The sequence below is a fragment of the Myotis brandtii genome, unplaced genomic scaffold (genome assembly GCF_000412655.1).
Source record: "Myotis brandtii unplaced genomic scaffold, ASM41265v1 scaffold744, whole genome shotgun sequence".
Classification (NCBI taxonomy): domain Eukaryota; kingdom Metazoa; phylum Chordata; class Mammalia; order Chiroptera; family Vespertilionidae; genus Myotis; species Myotis brandtii.
In genome coordinates this window covers 1444473-1461010 of record NW_005370965.1, presented here as the reverse complement: position 1 = coordinate 1461010, position 16538 = coordinate 1444473, and the positions used below count along the sequence as shown (strand labels likewise).

The 16538-nt window shown below is 49.8% G+C and overlaps 1 protein-coding gene across 1 annotated transcript; it reads left to right on the top strand.

Moving 5' to 3' along the window:
* Positions 1–6083: 6083 nt before the first annotated feature.
* LOC102251289 (chromosome unknown open reading frame, human C2orf57) lies at positions 6084–7203 on the top strand. Its single transcript, XM_005882979.1, has 2 exons — positions 6084–6410; positions 6598–7203. Exons 1-2 carry the CDS (start codon positions 6084–6086, stop codon positions 7201–7203), a joined length of 933 nt encoding a protein of 310 aa, XP_005883041.1.
* The last annotated feature ends 9335 nt before the right edge of the window (positions 7204–16538 follow it).

The following is a 16538-nucleotide window of genomic DNA, read 5'->3' as shown; positions in this document are numbered from 1 at the left end:
TAGTGATTAATCACAAAAACAATATGTAATTATATATGTGTTTTCCGATGGTCTTAGGCGACCCCTGTGAAAGGGTCGTTCAACCCCCAAAGGGGTCGCGACCCCTTTCATGTCTCATTCTCAACCGCTGTTCTAGAGACTTCCTCCCCAAGTCTTCTCAAATCTCTGCTTCCTCCAGGTCCCTCTCCTGCCCAGAACACTGTCCCACCCCCTCAGCCTACAGGAGGAAGTGAGCCTGAGTGTTCTTACTGTTGGCACTTTTAAAAAATATATATCTTTTCTTTTTCTTTTTTTTTATTTCAGAGAGAAAAGGAGAGGGAGAAATAGAAACATTAATGATGAGAGAGAATCACTGATCGGCTGCCTCCTGCACGCCCCCTACTGGGGATAGAGCCTGCAACCGTGGCATGTGCCCTTGACCAGAAACGAACCTGGGACCCTTCAGTCTGCAGGCCAATGCTCTATCCACTGAGCCAAACTAGCTAGGGCCTATTGGCACTTCTTGCTACCCTGGTGCCTTCCACCTGGATTGCATCCCTGCTCACCCATCCCTACCACCTCTCCACACTCTGCTTGCCTACAAGCCATCAGACAGGTGAGTTTCAAGGATCTGCAGGTCCCTGGAATGCAAATAACCAGAGATGGCTCAGATCTTAGAGGTGGGGCTCAGGGAATGTATGTGTGTGCATTTTTTTCTGGGGAGGGGCCCATATTTTTCATCACTTCTCCAAATGGTTTCTTCCTGACTTAAAGAGGCTAAAAACCAAACCACTAGTTTAGAGCTAAGGCTCAGTGAGTAACTCTCTCTTAGAGCAGTAACCCCAGGGAAACCCCTCTTCCCACTCCTTCTGAGCTGAGGGGCCCCAATCCTGGGGGACACAGGCATTTCAAATGAGTCACCATCCACAGGATGCCCCAGGAATGGAACAAAGCTGGCTCCATGCAGAGTCACAGCTCCCCCACCCCACCCCACCTGACTGCCACCTGTAGATGACTAGCAGATCCCTGCGCCGGGGAGGGGAGAGCCGGGGAGCCTGAGGGCAAAACCCTGTGACCTCTCTGTACCCCATGGCTTGGCTTCCGGCTGGCCCTATCTGTAAGTCTAGCCAGCATCCTGGATCTTGCCACTGCACACTGCTGGGATTGTGCATTTGGCCCACTGGGCTGTGTTGTGACAACAGACTGATGACCTGTCTCTCAAATTGGATAATAAATTTTTTGCCAGCAGACACCTATCTTTAACTTCTTAAAAATTCTATTTGAGCCTAAACTGGTTTTCTCTCATTGATGTTTTTAACTCTCTATAATTGGATCTTCCTCTCTGTAAAAAATCAATAAAATATATTTTTTTAAAAAAATTCTATTTGAGGCCCAATCCTGCTCAAGAGCACTGCATCCGTCTGCCAGGGTTGCCATTACAAGTACCACAGACTGGGGGCTGAAACAGCAGAACTGTATTTTCCCACAGTTCTGGAGGCAGGAGGCAGAAATCAAGACGTTGGAGGGGTTCGTTCCTTCTGAGGGCTGTGAGGGAAGGAGCTGTTCCTGGCCTCTCCCCTCGGTTTATAGACATTTATGTGTGTTTGTGTCCAAACTGCCTCTTCTTAAAAGGACACCAGTCACACTGCATTAGGGCCCACACCAATGGCCTCATCCTAACTCAATTAGAATTTAAAGGCCCAATCTCCAAATACAGTCACATTCTGAGATACTGGGGATTAGGACTTCAACACGTGCCTTTTAAGGGGACACACTTCAGACACCCAGGAGTAAATGAGAAGGGTGGGTGGGGGGACATGCCGCAGGCAGAGGGATCATGGCTTGACTTCCACCCTCTCAAGGCTGGTCCGCACCAGAGCCCCTCAGAGCCCCCTCAGGCCACTGCACAGCCACCAGCCAGGCCTCTGAGGGGGCTTGGGGGCCTGCCCCTCCTCTCTGGGCCCTCGGGCAATCCCACACTGGCCCTGAGTCCTCTCCTAGCAGCTGGCAGGCCAAACCTAAGCGTCAGGAGAGACTAGGGAGGGCCCTGGAGATGGAGGTGTCCTAAGGGCTGGGCAGCCCTAGGGGGTGTGTATATGGTGTGGGGAGGGCTGAAGCACCCCTTTGTTTTAGGGATGGATGTGGGAGGGGTGGTCTCTCAGTACAATTGCCTTCCCACTGTGGAGTGGGCGTTTGGGTGGCCCCAGGAATCCTATTTGCATGCAGAGCACAGGCTTCTGGGAGGTTAGAAAGAAGGAATTTATTTTAACTTGCAAATTAGTTCTAATACTTAAAGTAATACTTACTCATTGTTGAAAGAAAAAATTTGCCCGTGATTCACCACAACTAGAAATCTCTGACTCTGGCTATTCACTTGTTATTTAATGGTATCATGTGCTTTTACCTTTTAGGATCTTCTCTTAATGCAAGCAATAAGTGTAATTGTAAAATAATTAATTAGAAAATGCAATTTGCCAAAGAAAACAATTTTAAGTCACTTATAATACCACTACCTAAAGATAGTTTATTTTTTAATCATATCTTTCTCTTTTTTTAAATATATTTTATTTTTTACAGAGAGGAAGGGAGAGGGATAGAGAGTCAGAAATATCGATGAAAGAGAAACATTGATCAGCTGCCTCCTGCACACCCCGCACTGGGGATGTGCCCGCAACCAAGGTACATGCCCTTGACCAGAATCGAACCCGGGACCCTTCAGTCCACAGGCCAACGCTCTATCCACTGAGCCAAACCAGGTAGGGCTAATCATATATTTCTTTGACTACTATTAATATATTTGAATATTTTCCTTTGTTTATTTGTTATTTAGATTTCTTGGATGAATGGTCTGTTCTCATCTTTTGCATATTGTGTTACTGGGTATCTAATGGTGTCTGGTCCATCTACTTGGAATATATATATATATATATACACACACACACACACACACATATATATCCTATATATAATAAAATGGTGATATGCTAATTGACCCTCACGCCATCACAAAGATGGCGGTACCCACAGCCAATAAGGAGGGAATATGCTAATTGACTGCCCCACCCTCAAAGATGGCTGTGCCCACAGCCACAAGATGGCGGTGTCCAGTCCCCTCAGCCCCTCCGGGTCCTATATAATAAAAGGGGAATATGCAAATTAACCTTAATAGTAAAACGACCAGAACGACCACTCAACCAATCACTATGTGGCACACTGACCACCTCTTGGTCCCTTTCTCTGGCCAGCAGGCTCCCATCGCCCCACCAGTCACCCCACACACAGAGGGTGACCCGTGGTGGGGGCGGGGCCAGTGAGCTGACCTCTCGGTCCCTCTCCCCCGCAGTCAGGCTCCAATCACCTGATGGCAAACGGGAAACCGGGGGTGGGTGGCAGTGGGGCTGGGGCTGGCTGCTGGCAGGTGGGGAAGATGGCCCTGATCACAGGCCAGGCCTAGGGATCGTACCCGCGTGCGAATTCATGCACCGGGCCTCTAGTATATAATAAAAGGCTAATATGCAAATAGACCGAACAGTGGAACAACCAGAACAACCAAACAACTGGTCGCTATAATGTGCGCAGACCACAGGGGGCATGTGCCGAACATGGTGGGCATTGGCCACAGTGGGATGGTGGGGCAGGTGAGCGGTGGCGCCAGACCAAGGCAGGGCACCGGTCACCGTCATTGAGGCAAGCCTCTGGTGGTTACTGAAAATTCTTTGCTCCCATGCGCCGCAGTCCCACCTGGCGTTCACACGTGCTGCCAGCACCAGAGCCACTGCTCACACCCACTGCCAGCGCAGGCCCTGGTCGTACCTGCTACTGGTGCGGGCCCCAGTCACTCCACACCGTCAGCAGGGCCAGCTTGGGAGCAGGGCTGCCTACAGACAGGGGCCCAGGGGCCCTGGCGGGAGGGGCTGGGCAGGGCATGGAGGATGGGCCAAGACCCACCCTATGCCAAGACACCACCACAGCCTAGTGGCCCACAGTTCTTTTCAAGGTGCATGTATTTGTGCACTGGCCCCTCTAGTATATATACAGTGTTAACTCAGTCATATTTGTAGCAAATATATTTTTCCCAGTTTGTGGTTTGCTCTTAAAATTTTTAGAGCATTTTTTTTATCTCTGACTATTTTCCCCTTCAGAATTTTTTTACTGGCTTTAATGCTTAGAAAGTACTTCTCCTTCACAAAATAAAATATTTTTTTTTAGTTTGCCTTTAATCCTCTCTGTATTTACTTCTTTAAAAACTGAAAGTGAAAGTTAGAAACTAACTTAGTGTTTTTCCAAATACTTAACCAATTGTCCCAGCACCATTTTGTAACTCAGCCCTCCACTATCTCTGTATCTGTGTCCCCAAAGACAGTCGTCTGCTCCAAGCCACTGTCTAGGAGAAATACACACACACACACACACACACACACACACACACACACACACACACACAAAACCTTGTAGTCCCCTAGCTGCCAGCACTCACACAAAAAGCACTAGCAAACAAGGTATGATTTCTGATGTTGTGGAGAAGGTGATGGGTGTACCCTGGAGACCTCAACACAAACAACTTAAACATTCCCTCTAGATATTTCTATTCTCCCCAAGCCTCACCTGCTGCATCCCCAGGGAAGCCTGACCCTCCCTCTCAGCACAGCTGCCTTGCTGCTCCCCTCTAACTCGGCCTTCATTTCCCAGAACCCTCGCCCCCTCTCCTGCAGAACAATTGGGCTGTAGGCGCCTGGCCCAAACCCAGCTCTTTCCAAACAAAGGCCCTCCGGCTAATGGCATCCACCTCCTTAGAAAGCTGGGTAGCAACTTCCTTTGTCACTTGAGAATGCCTTTGGGGTCTCAGCTCCACCCCCTGGGGCTGATTATCCTGTTTCTTCCTAACAAACCCAGTGATGTTCTAGGTGGAATTCCCATACCATCTGCTAATGGCGCCCAGGTTACTCTATCTCCTTGTGCCTTGAACATGCAGGAAGTGGAGTTCTGGGAAGATGGAGAACCTGGAGACCCTCTTACAGAGCTGATATGCAGAGAGGCTGCCCTGGGAGCCCAGAGCTGGGATGGAGCATCCTGAGGAGCAGCCGGCCAAAGACTGGGGAGCCCAGGGGCCAATTGACTAGATTGGTTTATAGCTCTCTGCTCATTAATGTAGTCTCTGGGGGAGAAATGACAATCTTTGCTGCTTCAAATGGTGAGCCCTGTAGTGCTTAGTCTGTGGAGGTGGCTTCAGCTGCTTTAGCTGAGCGCCAGTGCCAAGGAGGAATCCAAGGAAGGGGGTGGGAGGGACTCTGTGGGGTGATTTCTGGACCAGTGTGGACAGAGGTCCTGGGAGGGGAGGTCTGAAGCCAAGGCAGGAGAGAGGTGACAGGAGAGCAAGGGCCCTAGTGGCCAGAGGAGCCAGGGTGTTCAGGGGAGATAGGATGGTGGTGAATCTACTACTAGGTTCCCTGGATGACTTTTAGACTAGGGACTAGGGATGTTATCACTTAAGCTGCCTGTGACTGCTAGTAACAAGAAGCCCTGGCTCAACTTGCTAAAGCCATTTGGACCCAAATCTCCTGCCCTCACAGGAAGTCTGGGGGCTGGGGGCTGGGGGCTGCAGGTGCATTTTGATTAAGGCTTTGCCCTACTTTTCTGCAATCCCCCTGGCTCCACCATCCTCTATGTGGGGCTTTTTCTCAGGCCAGGTCCCTTGTGGTCACAAGAAGCCCAACAAGATGTGACTGTGTTACAGGAGCAGAGGAGGACTACATCTTCTTGGGAAGGTGCTGGGAGTGGTCCCTTATATCATTTATTATAAGTGAACAACTGCATCCCATTCTCTTTCATCAGAGTCACAGCCATCATGATTCCTTGTGGCACCTGCACCTGCATACACACCTCCACCTTTTTCTAATGTATTTGTTTTTCTCTCCTTATGCACTGGCAGACTTGACTATAAACAGTCCTGGGGACTAAGCCTACTAAACACAGCTACCCTGGCTCTGCTGGTGCCTGTGACATCGTTGAATGCCCTCAGCCCCCTGTGACCTCACCACCTGGACAACTCAGCCCAGCAGGGCCATCACTACTCCCTCAAGCAGCACAAGTAACAGAAGGTCTAGATGACCACTGTCCCCTGGGGAGAGGCCGGCATCCCCACGCACAGTGACAGCAGGTCTTCAGACAGCCCTGCAGTGGGATCCCAAAGTCAGGTCTCCCTCCCTGCAGATGGCCCAGCGGCTAGCGGTGCAGCGTCCACTGAACAGCAGGATGTAGATCCTGCCTCCATCAAGTCAGCCGCCTCCAAGGCCACAGCAGCATCTGGGGAGGAGAACCAGCATGAAGATGAAGCTGATGCAGGGCATAGTCAGGAGCCCAAGGAGGCCATGACCCAGCTGGCCCACCCGGCCCCAGATGCCCGGCAAACATCCTTGAGTCTCCAGAACCTAGTGTGGGCTGGGCCGGTTCGAGATTCAAGGAAGACCCAGAGTCTTAGGATTTCCCACACTGGCTCCCTGGTTAAGGAAGAGACACCACAAACAGCGGGTGTCCCAGACAGGGAGCAAGACCTAGACCCATCTACCCCAAGTGCTGAAGCACAGTTCCCCCAAAATGTGCCTGCTGTGGGCACTACAGATGCAGACAGTCAGCTTTGACACCATCGAAGCTGTTGAGAAATCTGAGGGTCCAGAAGCCGTGAACCCTGACACTGAAGCTTTGCCATCGGCTGAGTCCCAGGCAGTGACCGAGGGGGATTTGATAGACTGCTCGAGAAACCTGCAGGCTCCACCGGTCCCTCCCTCCCCAGGAAGCAGTGCGACCTGCTTGCCTGGTGCTCCCACGGTGGCCCTGGGGAGAAGGCATCTGGACTCCAGTCTGTACATAGCCTGCGAGGAGAACGCCTACGTGCGCTCCATGACCAGCTTGCTGGGAGCGGGCGAGGGGTCCATCAGCTGCCTGGCAGACGTCCTGGTCTGGTCTGAGGCCACCATGAGCATGGCCACGGGCCTCCTGGCCTCGGGACACATCTCCGTGACATACGTGCTGCACAGCCCAGGGCCCAGTCTGCGCTTGGTCTCCAGCATCCTGGGGGACGCCAGGTTGGCCTTCTCCTCCGGGCTGGTCCTTCGCTCTGTCAACCGCATGCTGGAGAGGATGGAGCAGAGGACTGTAGAAGGCATCCGCTCAGCCATTTTTTACATGACCAGCCAACTCACCCACTCTGGCCCCAACGCTGACTAGACCCTGCACAGCAAGCCCCCAAAGGACTAGCTCAGCAGCCCCCTGAGACCCTGGACACTCATGCCCTGCCCCCTTGCCCCTGCCAGCCTGGGATGGCTCTCCCCAGACCAAGCAATAAATCCCCAGCAGCATTTATTTTCCAAGTGCCAGCCTTATCCCTGGTTTCTGCGGTGGGCACAGGGTGGAGGGGCAGGAGAGGGCTAGGGTGTTCTAGAAACAGAAAGGGGTCCCCTGGGGGCTTCTCAGGTGGTCCCATTCAGGGGCTGGAGCCAAAGTACAGAAATGAAAGAGCCTGGGCAGCGGTGGGGGCCAGGCGTAGAGGTCTCAGACCTGCAAAAATTGATCCTGGTGGGACATCCAATCAGGTAGGTGTGCTCCTGAGGAAGTGACCTGACCCTTCCCAGGCCTCCTGGCCCAGCAGACAGGGGCTCTCTGAGAGGGTTCGAGGACACGGAGCCAGACCAATGTGAGTTGAAACCCCAGCGCCACTGCTGGCCCTGGGCCCGTCACTTCACCCTCTGAACCTCCGACGGTCCTCTGAGAATGGATAATGAAGCCACACCATGAAGATGTTATGAGACATAAGGGAAACCATGCAGGTCCTAGCACATGGGGCTTGGCACTTGATGAGCTCGAACATTTCAGCTGTCACTATCATTAGCCTCTAGCGCAGTGGTTCTCAACCTGTGGGTCACAACCTCTTTGGGGGTCGAATGACCCTTTCACAGGGGTCGTCTAAGACCATCCTGCATATCAGATATTTACATTACGATTCATAACAGTAGCAACATTACAGTTATGAAGTAGCAACGAAAATAATTTTATGGTTGGGGGTCACCACAACATGAGGAATTGTATTAAAGGGTCGTGGCATTAGGAAGGTTGAGAACCACTGTTCTAGAGGGTCAGGGTGGGAACAGGGATATAGATAGGGTGACCAGCCATCCCAGTTTGTCTGGGACTAAAAGGTTCCCGGGATGTGAGACTTTCAGGTTTAAAACCAGGAAACCCCCAGGCAAACCAAGACAAGTGGGTCATCCTAGACCAGGCCTTTATACGTGGTTTTTACTTTTGACTGTGACTCTGTCCACCTTGGAAGGGCAGCCGCCTGCTTTGGAAATCCACCAGCCCTCTGGCTGGATACAGTATCACACTGGTCACGTGACTTGGTGAGTGAAGCTCCTACTGGACATCAGCCCACTCCTGCCCTTGGCCCAGTGCCTTACGCAGGTCACACCCGCACACCTTCATGCTGCAGCCCTGGACGTGGAGTCATTCACTCCTCACTTCTAGCAGCGTCTCCAAATGCGTTTGCCCTACACAGTGTCTCTTAAATTGTGAATTAATTGCTAACATTTAAAAACCCAGAATGCTTATGTAAGCATATAAATTTCTGCTTCTCTTAAAAAACCTAGGAATTAATTGCTAACATTTAAAAACCCAGAATGCTTATATAAGCATATAAATTTCTCTTAAAAAACCTAAGGGCCTTATTACTTCAGAGCAACTGGCAGTTGAGCTGCCTGCTTTAAGAGAGACCTACCTGGCCTGCATCCGTGACTGATGTCACCTGCTGGGCCCCCAGAGGCGCATATTTGCCACCCCTACCCTGCAGATGGCTCGTGAGGAAATCTAATACCAAGCCCCAAGGGGAGGGGTGCAAAGGTGAACCAGGTGTGTCTACCTTTTTCCTCGAGCAGCTGCCACTCTCTGTAGGTGAGCCGTGAACTGTTTCCATGTAGTGAAAGCAAAGGTTCAGAGGAAGGAGGTTGTCAATTCATCTCCCAGTGATCAAGGCCCCGCAGAGAAGTAATTGAATTAGACCTAAAAAGAGAGGAGAGGTCACAGGAAGGAAAGCTAATGCGGATGTGATGGGTACTTGGTGGGGGAGGGTAGTTCAGCAGCTCAACCTGGGCTGGGCCTAGAGCAGAGAATGGGTGATAAAGCTGCCAGGGTAGACCCCAAAGGCTATCAATAAAAAATGTTGAACCAGGTAAATGCCACTATGTGCCAGCTACTACAAGACACTGGAACTTCAAAGGTAACCAACAGTTCAGAAGGGACAGAAACCAACCCTGACTGGGTGAAGGGATTAGCTGACTGGCACAACCGCCAAGTGTGGGTGTGGCTGGGCCCAGGGTTCAGCCTTGTCCTCAGGGTTCTATCCTTCCAGCTCAAACCCCCCTCCCCCAATCTGTGCTGGCTTCATTCTCAGGTGGCTCAGCCACCTTCTTGGAAAGAGAGAGGCTCTTGTTCCCAGGCTCTGGCAGGAGAGTCCTGGGGGAGGGTACCACAGGGCCTGGCTTGGCTCCCATGCTCTCTCCTGAACCAGTCACTGAGGCCATAGGAACAGGATACCTGGCCTGGGCCTCACACCTACCTCTGGAGCCAGGGTCAGCCAAGAATTGGGGGAATCCCCACAGGACATGTGTTAAAGCTGGCAGAGTTGTAAAGAGTATGGCCTTGCGGCCCAGGCCACCTTGAATCCTGGCTCTACCTTGTGCTAGCTGTGTAACTTTTATCCCCTTGTGCCTCAGTTTCCTCATCTGTGAAGTGACAAGATAGCACCTAGTGCATTGGGCTGTTGTGAGGATTACACAAGTTAATGAGTCAAGTGCTTGGAGCAGTGCCTGGCACGTAATTGAGTGCTATGTGTTAGTGAGCATTGTCATTTTTGTGGCAGAGGGTTCTATGGAGCTACGTGCCAAGGGCTGACTTTCCTGCTTGCTTCCAGCCTTCCTCTTTGCTTCGGGATAAACAGCTGTGTTGGCAAATCCGCTTGGCAACACATCTTCTCTGCAGGTGGGACCCCCCGGGCATCTGGGTACCAGTGCACTTGGGGAGAAGGTCAGGGCTGCACACTCAGAGGAGTCCAACACAGAGAGAAGTGGGCACACCCCAGTTCTGGAAAGGTGGCCTGAGCGAGAAAAGAAAGGCCGGAAGACATGAGCTTGGGGAAAGGCCCCTCTCCGGGCAAGAGGGAGCAGTTCATAGACACAGGAGCAGTCAGCAAGCAGGAGTGATCAGCTCATCGCAGGCATATGGACCACCTTGGCAGATGGATAAAAATTGAAGAAGGGGAGCACTATTGAGGAGAGGCAGTGCGTAGGCACAGACAGTGGTATTTAAGGGGGAAAACAGCCCAGCTGGCGTGGCTCAGTGGTTGAGTGTTGACCTATGAACCAGGAGGTCACGGTTCAATTCTCAGTTAGAGCACATGCCTGGGTTGTGGACCTGATCCCCAGTGTGGGGCATACAGGAGGCAGCCGATCAATGATTCTCTCTCATCATTGATGCTTCTATCTCTCTCTCCCTCTCCCTTCCTCTCTGAAATCAATAAACATATATTTAAAAAGAAAAAATATAGGGGGAAAACAATGAGCAGTCAGAATAACAGGGTGGCTGTATGTAGGGTACTCTTTCGTGTTGAGAACTGAGGCATGACAAATTTACAAATTCACCCCAACAAAGCTGGCACCTTCTCCCTTCTTCTCTGTACAATAGGGTTCCCACCTGACAACCACCCATATTTCTCTAGGAGAGACAACCATCTTTCTGGGCAGGTCTTCTGCCACTGAGAGATTGGCCAGTAAGCAGAGGATCTGCTTAAAGAAACATTTAGGCTGGGCCAAGAGCCAGCAGGGCAGGCACAGTAGCCTAACATCTGAGCCCAGCAGGGGCTTGGCTAAGGGAAGGCACCAACAAGTCCTGGCAGATGGCAGCACGGACACTGTGGCCTCCACCCCAGGGTGGATTGTCCCCTTCATTGAAGGACTTGTTCCCCGAGCTGCTATGAGCACTACCAGTGGACAGTTTTCAGTGCCACCTGGCCCAAGGTCATGCCCTCCTGGGTGGTCCGATCCAGTGACTGGTCTGTGCAGGAGTGTAAGGCCCGACTGTCCTGGGCCAGCTTGGAACAACTCCAGCTCCAGCTCTAGAGCTCCTGGGGAGCTGATGGGAGTGATGTGGGGTCTGCATGGCAGTCTCCCTCCCCCTCCACACACTCCGGCTTCCTTCTGGCTGAGAGCCTGTGTTCAGGAAAGACCAACCTGTGACTAGAGACTGTTATTTTCCACCATCTGAGATGTGTATTGAGGAGTGGGATCCACAAATTCAAATGATGTTTAAAGTTCGAGAATTTTGCCCTGGCCAGGTAGTTTAGTTGGTTAGAGCATCATCCCAGGGACCAGAACGGTTTCAGGTTCAATTCCCAGTCAGGGCACATACTAGGTTTTAGGTTTGATTCCTGGTCGGGGCATGTATGCCTGGCCAGGTAGTTTAGTTGGTTAGAGCATCATCCCAAAGACCAAAATAGTTTCAGGTTCAATTCCCAGTCAAGGCACATACTAGGTTTCAGGTTTGATTCCTGGTCGGGGCACGTATGGAAGGCAACTGATGGATGTTTCTTTCTCACATCGATGTTTCTCTCTCTCTTGCCCTACCTTCCTCTCTCTAACACATATGAAGATTAAATGAGGATTTTAATGAGGATTAAAAAAAAAAAAAGTTTGGCCCCACTAGTGTGGCTCAGTGGTTGAGCATCAACCGATGAACCAGGAGGTCACAGTTTGATTCCCAGTCAGGGCACATGCCCAGGTTGCAGGCTCAACCTCTGGTTGGGGGCTGTGCAGGAGACAGTTGATCTATGAGTCTCTCTCATCATTGATGTTTCTCTCTTTCCCTCTCCCTTTCTCTCTGAAATCAATGGGGAAAAAAATTTAAGTTGGAAGATTATTTTTAAAAAAGAATCTCTGAAACTATTTTTGTAAGAATAGTTAGAAATTTGAGGCCACTTTGACTATTGTAAAAAAAAATAAAAATAAATCTGTCAGTGTTTTTACTTGTTTTGTAAGGACAATAGTCTTATTTAGTCTATGGCCACTAAGCTATTTCTCTCTGAAATCAACGAAAAAAAAAAATTAAGTTGGAAGATTATTTTTAAAAAAGAATCTCTGAAACTATTTTTGTAAGAATAGCTAGAAATTTGAGGCCACTTTGACTATTGTAAAAAAAATAAAAATAAATCTGTCAGTGCTTTTACTTGTTTTGTAAGGACAATATTCTTGTTTAGTCTATGGCCACTAAGCTAATTGGTTAGTCACCACATGACTACAGTCAAGTTTATAGGTTTGGCTGGTTTAGGCACAGGTTCTATCCAGGAAAGTGTCTCCTAAAGAAAGTGATCATAGATAAGGACAGTCCCCCAGGGAATGTGATAAAGTGTAAAGGTAAACTTACGTACATATTTAAATATTTAAATGCAAAACTGACCCTCTCTGGGCTAAGAGAAAGCCCTATTTCTTAGGCCTCCTGGATCTTGAGCTTTGAGTCCACTAAGGGAGGGGAGTACGCCCTCTGCTGGAGAGAAGGCATCACTAGCCTGCACCAAGGAGGGCCCCAGACTGAGGTTAATATCCAGAGAGAAGTGAGTTCAATAAAAATTGTTTCTTTACTCACAACACTTCCAATACTAAATGTGTGGATTTTCCGCACCAAGCAATTCTTCAATTCTCTGTGGGTATCCTGCAATTCAATTCTGACACTAACCACCTCAAGTCAGTACAGATCCCACAGGTTAAGTCCCACAAGACTGCATCACTAAAGATGCCATCACTAAAGGTTGGTCCCCAGATTACCCACACTTCTGTCTGACTTGGCTACAAAATCAGGGATTCCCTTGACTTCCTCCTCAGGTTAGATAATTTGCTATAACAGCTCACAGAATTCAGGGAAACACATTACTCACTATTGCCAGTTTATTATAAAGGATATTATAAGGGATATAAATGAGCAGCCAGATGACAAAGTACATAGGGAAAGGTCCAGAAGGGTCCAGAACACAACAGTTTCTGTCTCCATGCAGTTGGGGGGCCACAGCTTCCTGCTATATGGATCCATTCAACAACCCAGACGCAATCTGAACCTTGTGGCTTAGGGTTGTTATGGAAGTTTCATTATGCAGGCATGATTGATTAAAGTAAAGCACTGGCCAGCAGTGATTAACTCAATCTCCAGCCTCCTCTCCCCAGAGGTGTGTGTGTGGGAGCGGGATGGGGAGATAGAACGGGACTAAAAGTTCCAACTCTCTAATCTCAAGGTTGGTTCCTCTGGCGAGCAGCCCCCATATTCCAAGAGTCATTCCTACCACTCAGGAAATTCCAAGGGTTTTAGAAACTGTGCCAGGAACTAAGGGGGCAGAAACCAATATATATTTGTTACATCACTGGGGTTCAGAATAAACCTGAGATGCCATCAGTTGAACTGATTGACTCAGGTTGAAAATGTGTTCAGAATCTCTGAGGAACAAAGCCAGATGGGCAGAAGGGCACAGACCCTCCAACTGGAGTTGCTGCCAGAGCCCAACACCATGGCATAGTTTGCATAACAGTGCTCCAAACTCAGACCACAGCAGGCTCAGGGTCCTCCAGGAAGGGCCTAACCTTGCAGAGACTGTAAAGGGTAGGGCTTGGCTGAGGGGTCTCTGGACGGACAGTATCCATTGAACCTCCACTGGCCCATCCTACTGAGTCCTCCTCAAGTGGACACTGTGGTCCTAGATGAGGGCCTTACTGTCTCCTAACCTCAGCTTCTTCATCTATAAAATAGATCTCCCATTTCCCTCACAGGGATGCTGTGATCAATAATGCATACTAAAAAGAAACAAACATTTAACAGTTGGCATGTGACAAATGACAGGTGTGCTTTTTTTTTCTTCCTTGGGGTGTTCTGCATTGTGGAAATCTCTTAATTGGAACTGACAGAAACACAGCATGAAGTAACTTACGTGGGCACTAATAGATTGGTGGGCTGGGCAGAGAAGGGCTAGGAAGAACCTGGCTCTGGAGATGCCCGATGTCAGGGACTCCAAGCTGTAAGGACTGTCTCCATTGCTTGCGCCCACTACCTACCATGGCAACTCTGCCTCTTGAGAAATAGAGCGAAGAAATATAATGGAGTCACCATAGTCAAGTTGCTCAATTACTAAAATCAAGTAGGTTGAAGCCTGAGGAAATTATTCTATTCTTGCTTTAACTAGCCTGGGAACTTAAATTTTTGAACTTTCCAGACCTGCGCCAATGCCTCGATATACATCAGACCTCCAGATAACCCTCTGATTACCCCTGAAGGACGGAGGAAGAATGTTCACATATCCAGACCACCTGACATCCAGAATGCAGACAATCGGTCATCTAGAGAATTATCCTCTCCGACCAATCCAGAGGAGAATGCAGGACTAATTCTTCTCAAGAATGTGCTTTTTACTGTAAGAGCCCTCAGCTTTTCTTTCTTCTTTGAAACACTGGGTATTGTCTAGTTGTTTCTGGTGTGCAAACCCTAAGACCTTTGAATAAACCTTTATCATTTATTTCTAGCTGAAGCCTCCAGAGCAGTGGTTCTCAACCTTGGCTGCACGTTAGAATCACCTGGGAATCTTTTTAAAATTCTGATTTCTGGGCCTCATCCTCCAAAAATTCTGTTTCTTTGTTATGGGGTGGGGCCACAACATTAGTAACAAAGAAACAGAATTTCCGGAGGATGACGCCCAGAAATCAGGATTTTAAAAAGATTCCCAGGTGATTCTAACGTGCAGCCAAGGTTGAGAACCACTGCTCCAGAGCCTTTTTGGGTTTTTTTTAGCATTCTCCTCCAGGTTTCTGCTGCTTGCAGGGAACATGGCTCCTGGAGGCTCCAGGCCCACATGCTCACATTTCCAGCACTAAGAAGAAAAACCTGTTTCCCTGCTCCAGTCTGATAAATGCCAAGTGGAAGGATCTGGTTGGCCCGGTCTAGGTCACTTTCCTCTAACCATGTGCTTTAGAAAGATCTGAGGCATTCTTAGGTGTACTCCCCTAACTCTGTGGATTAAAAAATTCCTCTGCATCTCTGAATTTTAAATATTAACCAATGAGGAAATAGGATTCACCTAAAACACCTGGTTTCATTTCTGACCACCTGTATTTCATTAGTACTTGTTAAAATGGAGCTTTTGATGAAGAAAATCACCTCCCACAGATGGCCTTCACCACAGTGAACTTGAACAAGACAAGCAGGGTCCTCTTAGCAAGAGGTGGTGGTCATTATTACCCTTGTCAAAGTTGGGTAAGTTGAGGCAGGGCAGGGCACAGTGGCAGATTACTACTGGCCCCAGCATGAAATTCTGGGCCTTGTCTCCCAGCCTGGGCTTTGGGATTCAGCAATGGTGAGAAACAGAGCTGGGCAGGAGATGGAGTAACCTAATGACAAGGCCCACTCCAGAAACGTGGGGAGGTGGTCAGGCAGGCCCCTCCCTCTCCACTCCCAGGACCACAGCTGGCTCCCAAGACTGTTAGGGGCAGAAATAGAATATTGGGGACCAGCTACAATTTTAAGAAATATTAACCATGCTCTGTTAACCATGATGGTTCTGTTCTGATTAGAGGAAGCACATTCTAACCTCGCTGAGAGTTGTACCCCCTGGGACATGGGAGCTAACATTGGAATGCAGCCCATCCTCCTGTCCCGAGAACTGCCTATCATTATGGAAAGATTTACAACCTTGTGGCTGAAACAATCTAATCCAGGAGGCACCTACTCTTTACAACCCCCAGCCCCTATTACCTGTCTGTAATCTGGTCCCAGGGTGCCCAGAGGCACCCGCCCTCCTGCAATGCCCTCCCCCCCCCAGCCCGCATGACTTTTAACCTGTAATAATTATTCCGAGCCTACTTTCCCATGCCTGTAATTCCTACTTCCCCACATAATCTTTGTCTTACTACCCAATATAGTAAGCAGCTGGCTTATGGTGGGGTGCAGAGCAGCTTTTTATGGATGATCTGCTGCTCTCCCATACTGCCAGCATTATTGGAATAAACGCTCATCTATGAATCAACCCTGTCTGTTTAATTGGCTCAAGTAGTGACAGGGAGACCCGACCCCTTGGTGGTCCGATTATAAGACCACAACCCTGGGATGCGGATGTCACAGCACAGAGGCCAGGGGAAGGCACTGGAGTGAAGAAGGGCTCCAGGGATGGGGGCAGAGTGGCATGAGCAGAGCCCAGCCTCTCCACCTCCAAGGCAATGTCCAAGCGGCAGATTTCCGAGGCGATTGAGGGGGGACGAAGACGCCCCATACTGCCTCTGCTCCTTGCTACTGGAGCAGGAGTCCAGGTTGGGGCCTGGCGAGAAACTAGACTGGGACGGAAAGCAGGGCAGTCAGAAGGGTGACAGCGAACAAAGGCCTCTCTCTGGGAGAGAAATCCCGGCTGGTGGCAGGCTGCCCTGGGACCACCTCCGGCCCTTGCCCACCGGCGCGAGGCCTGGTGGCGCCGTGTCCTCCGATGGGGTTTCCTTCCG

Bases quoted from the DNA above. Each gene is read 5' to 3' on its own strand.
- LOC102251289 (XM_005882979.1), top strand. From the start codon at position 6,084: ATGACCACTGTCCCCTGGGGAGAGGCCGGCATCCCCACGCACAGTGAC. The intron at 6,411-6,597 runs GTGTGGGCTGGG...TGGGCACTACAG, and splicing joins CCTTGAGTCTCCAGAACCTA to ATGCAGACAGTCAGCTTTGA.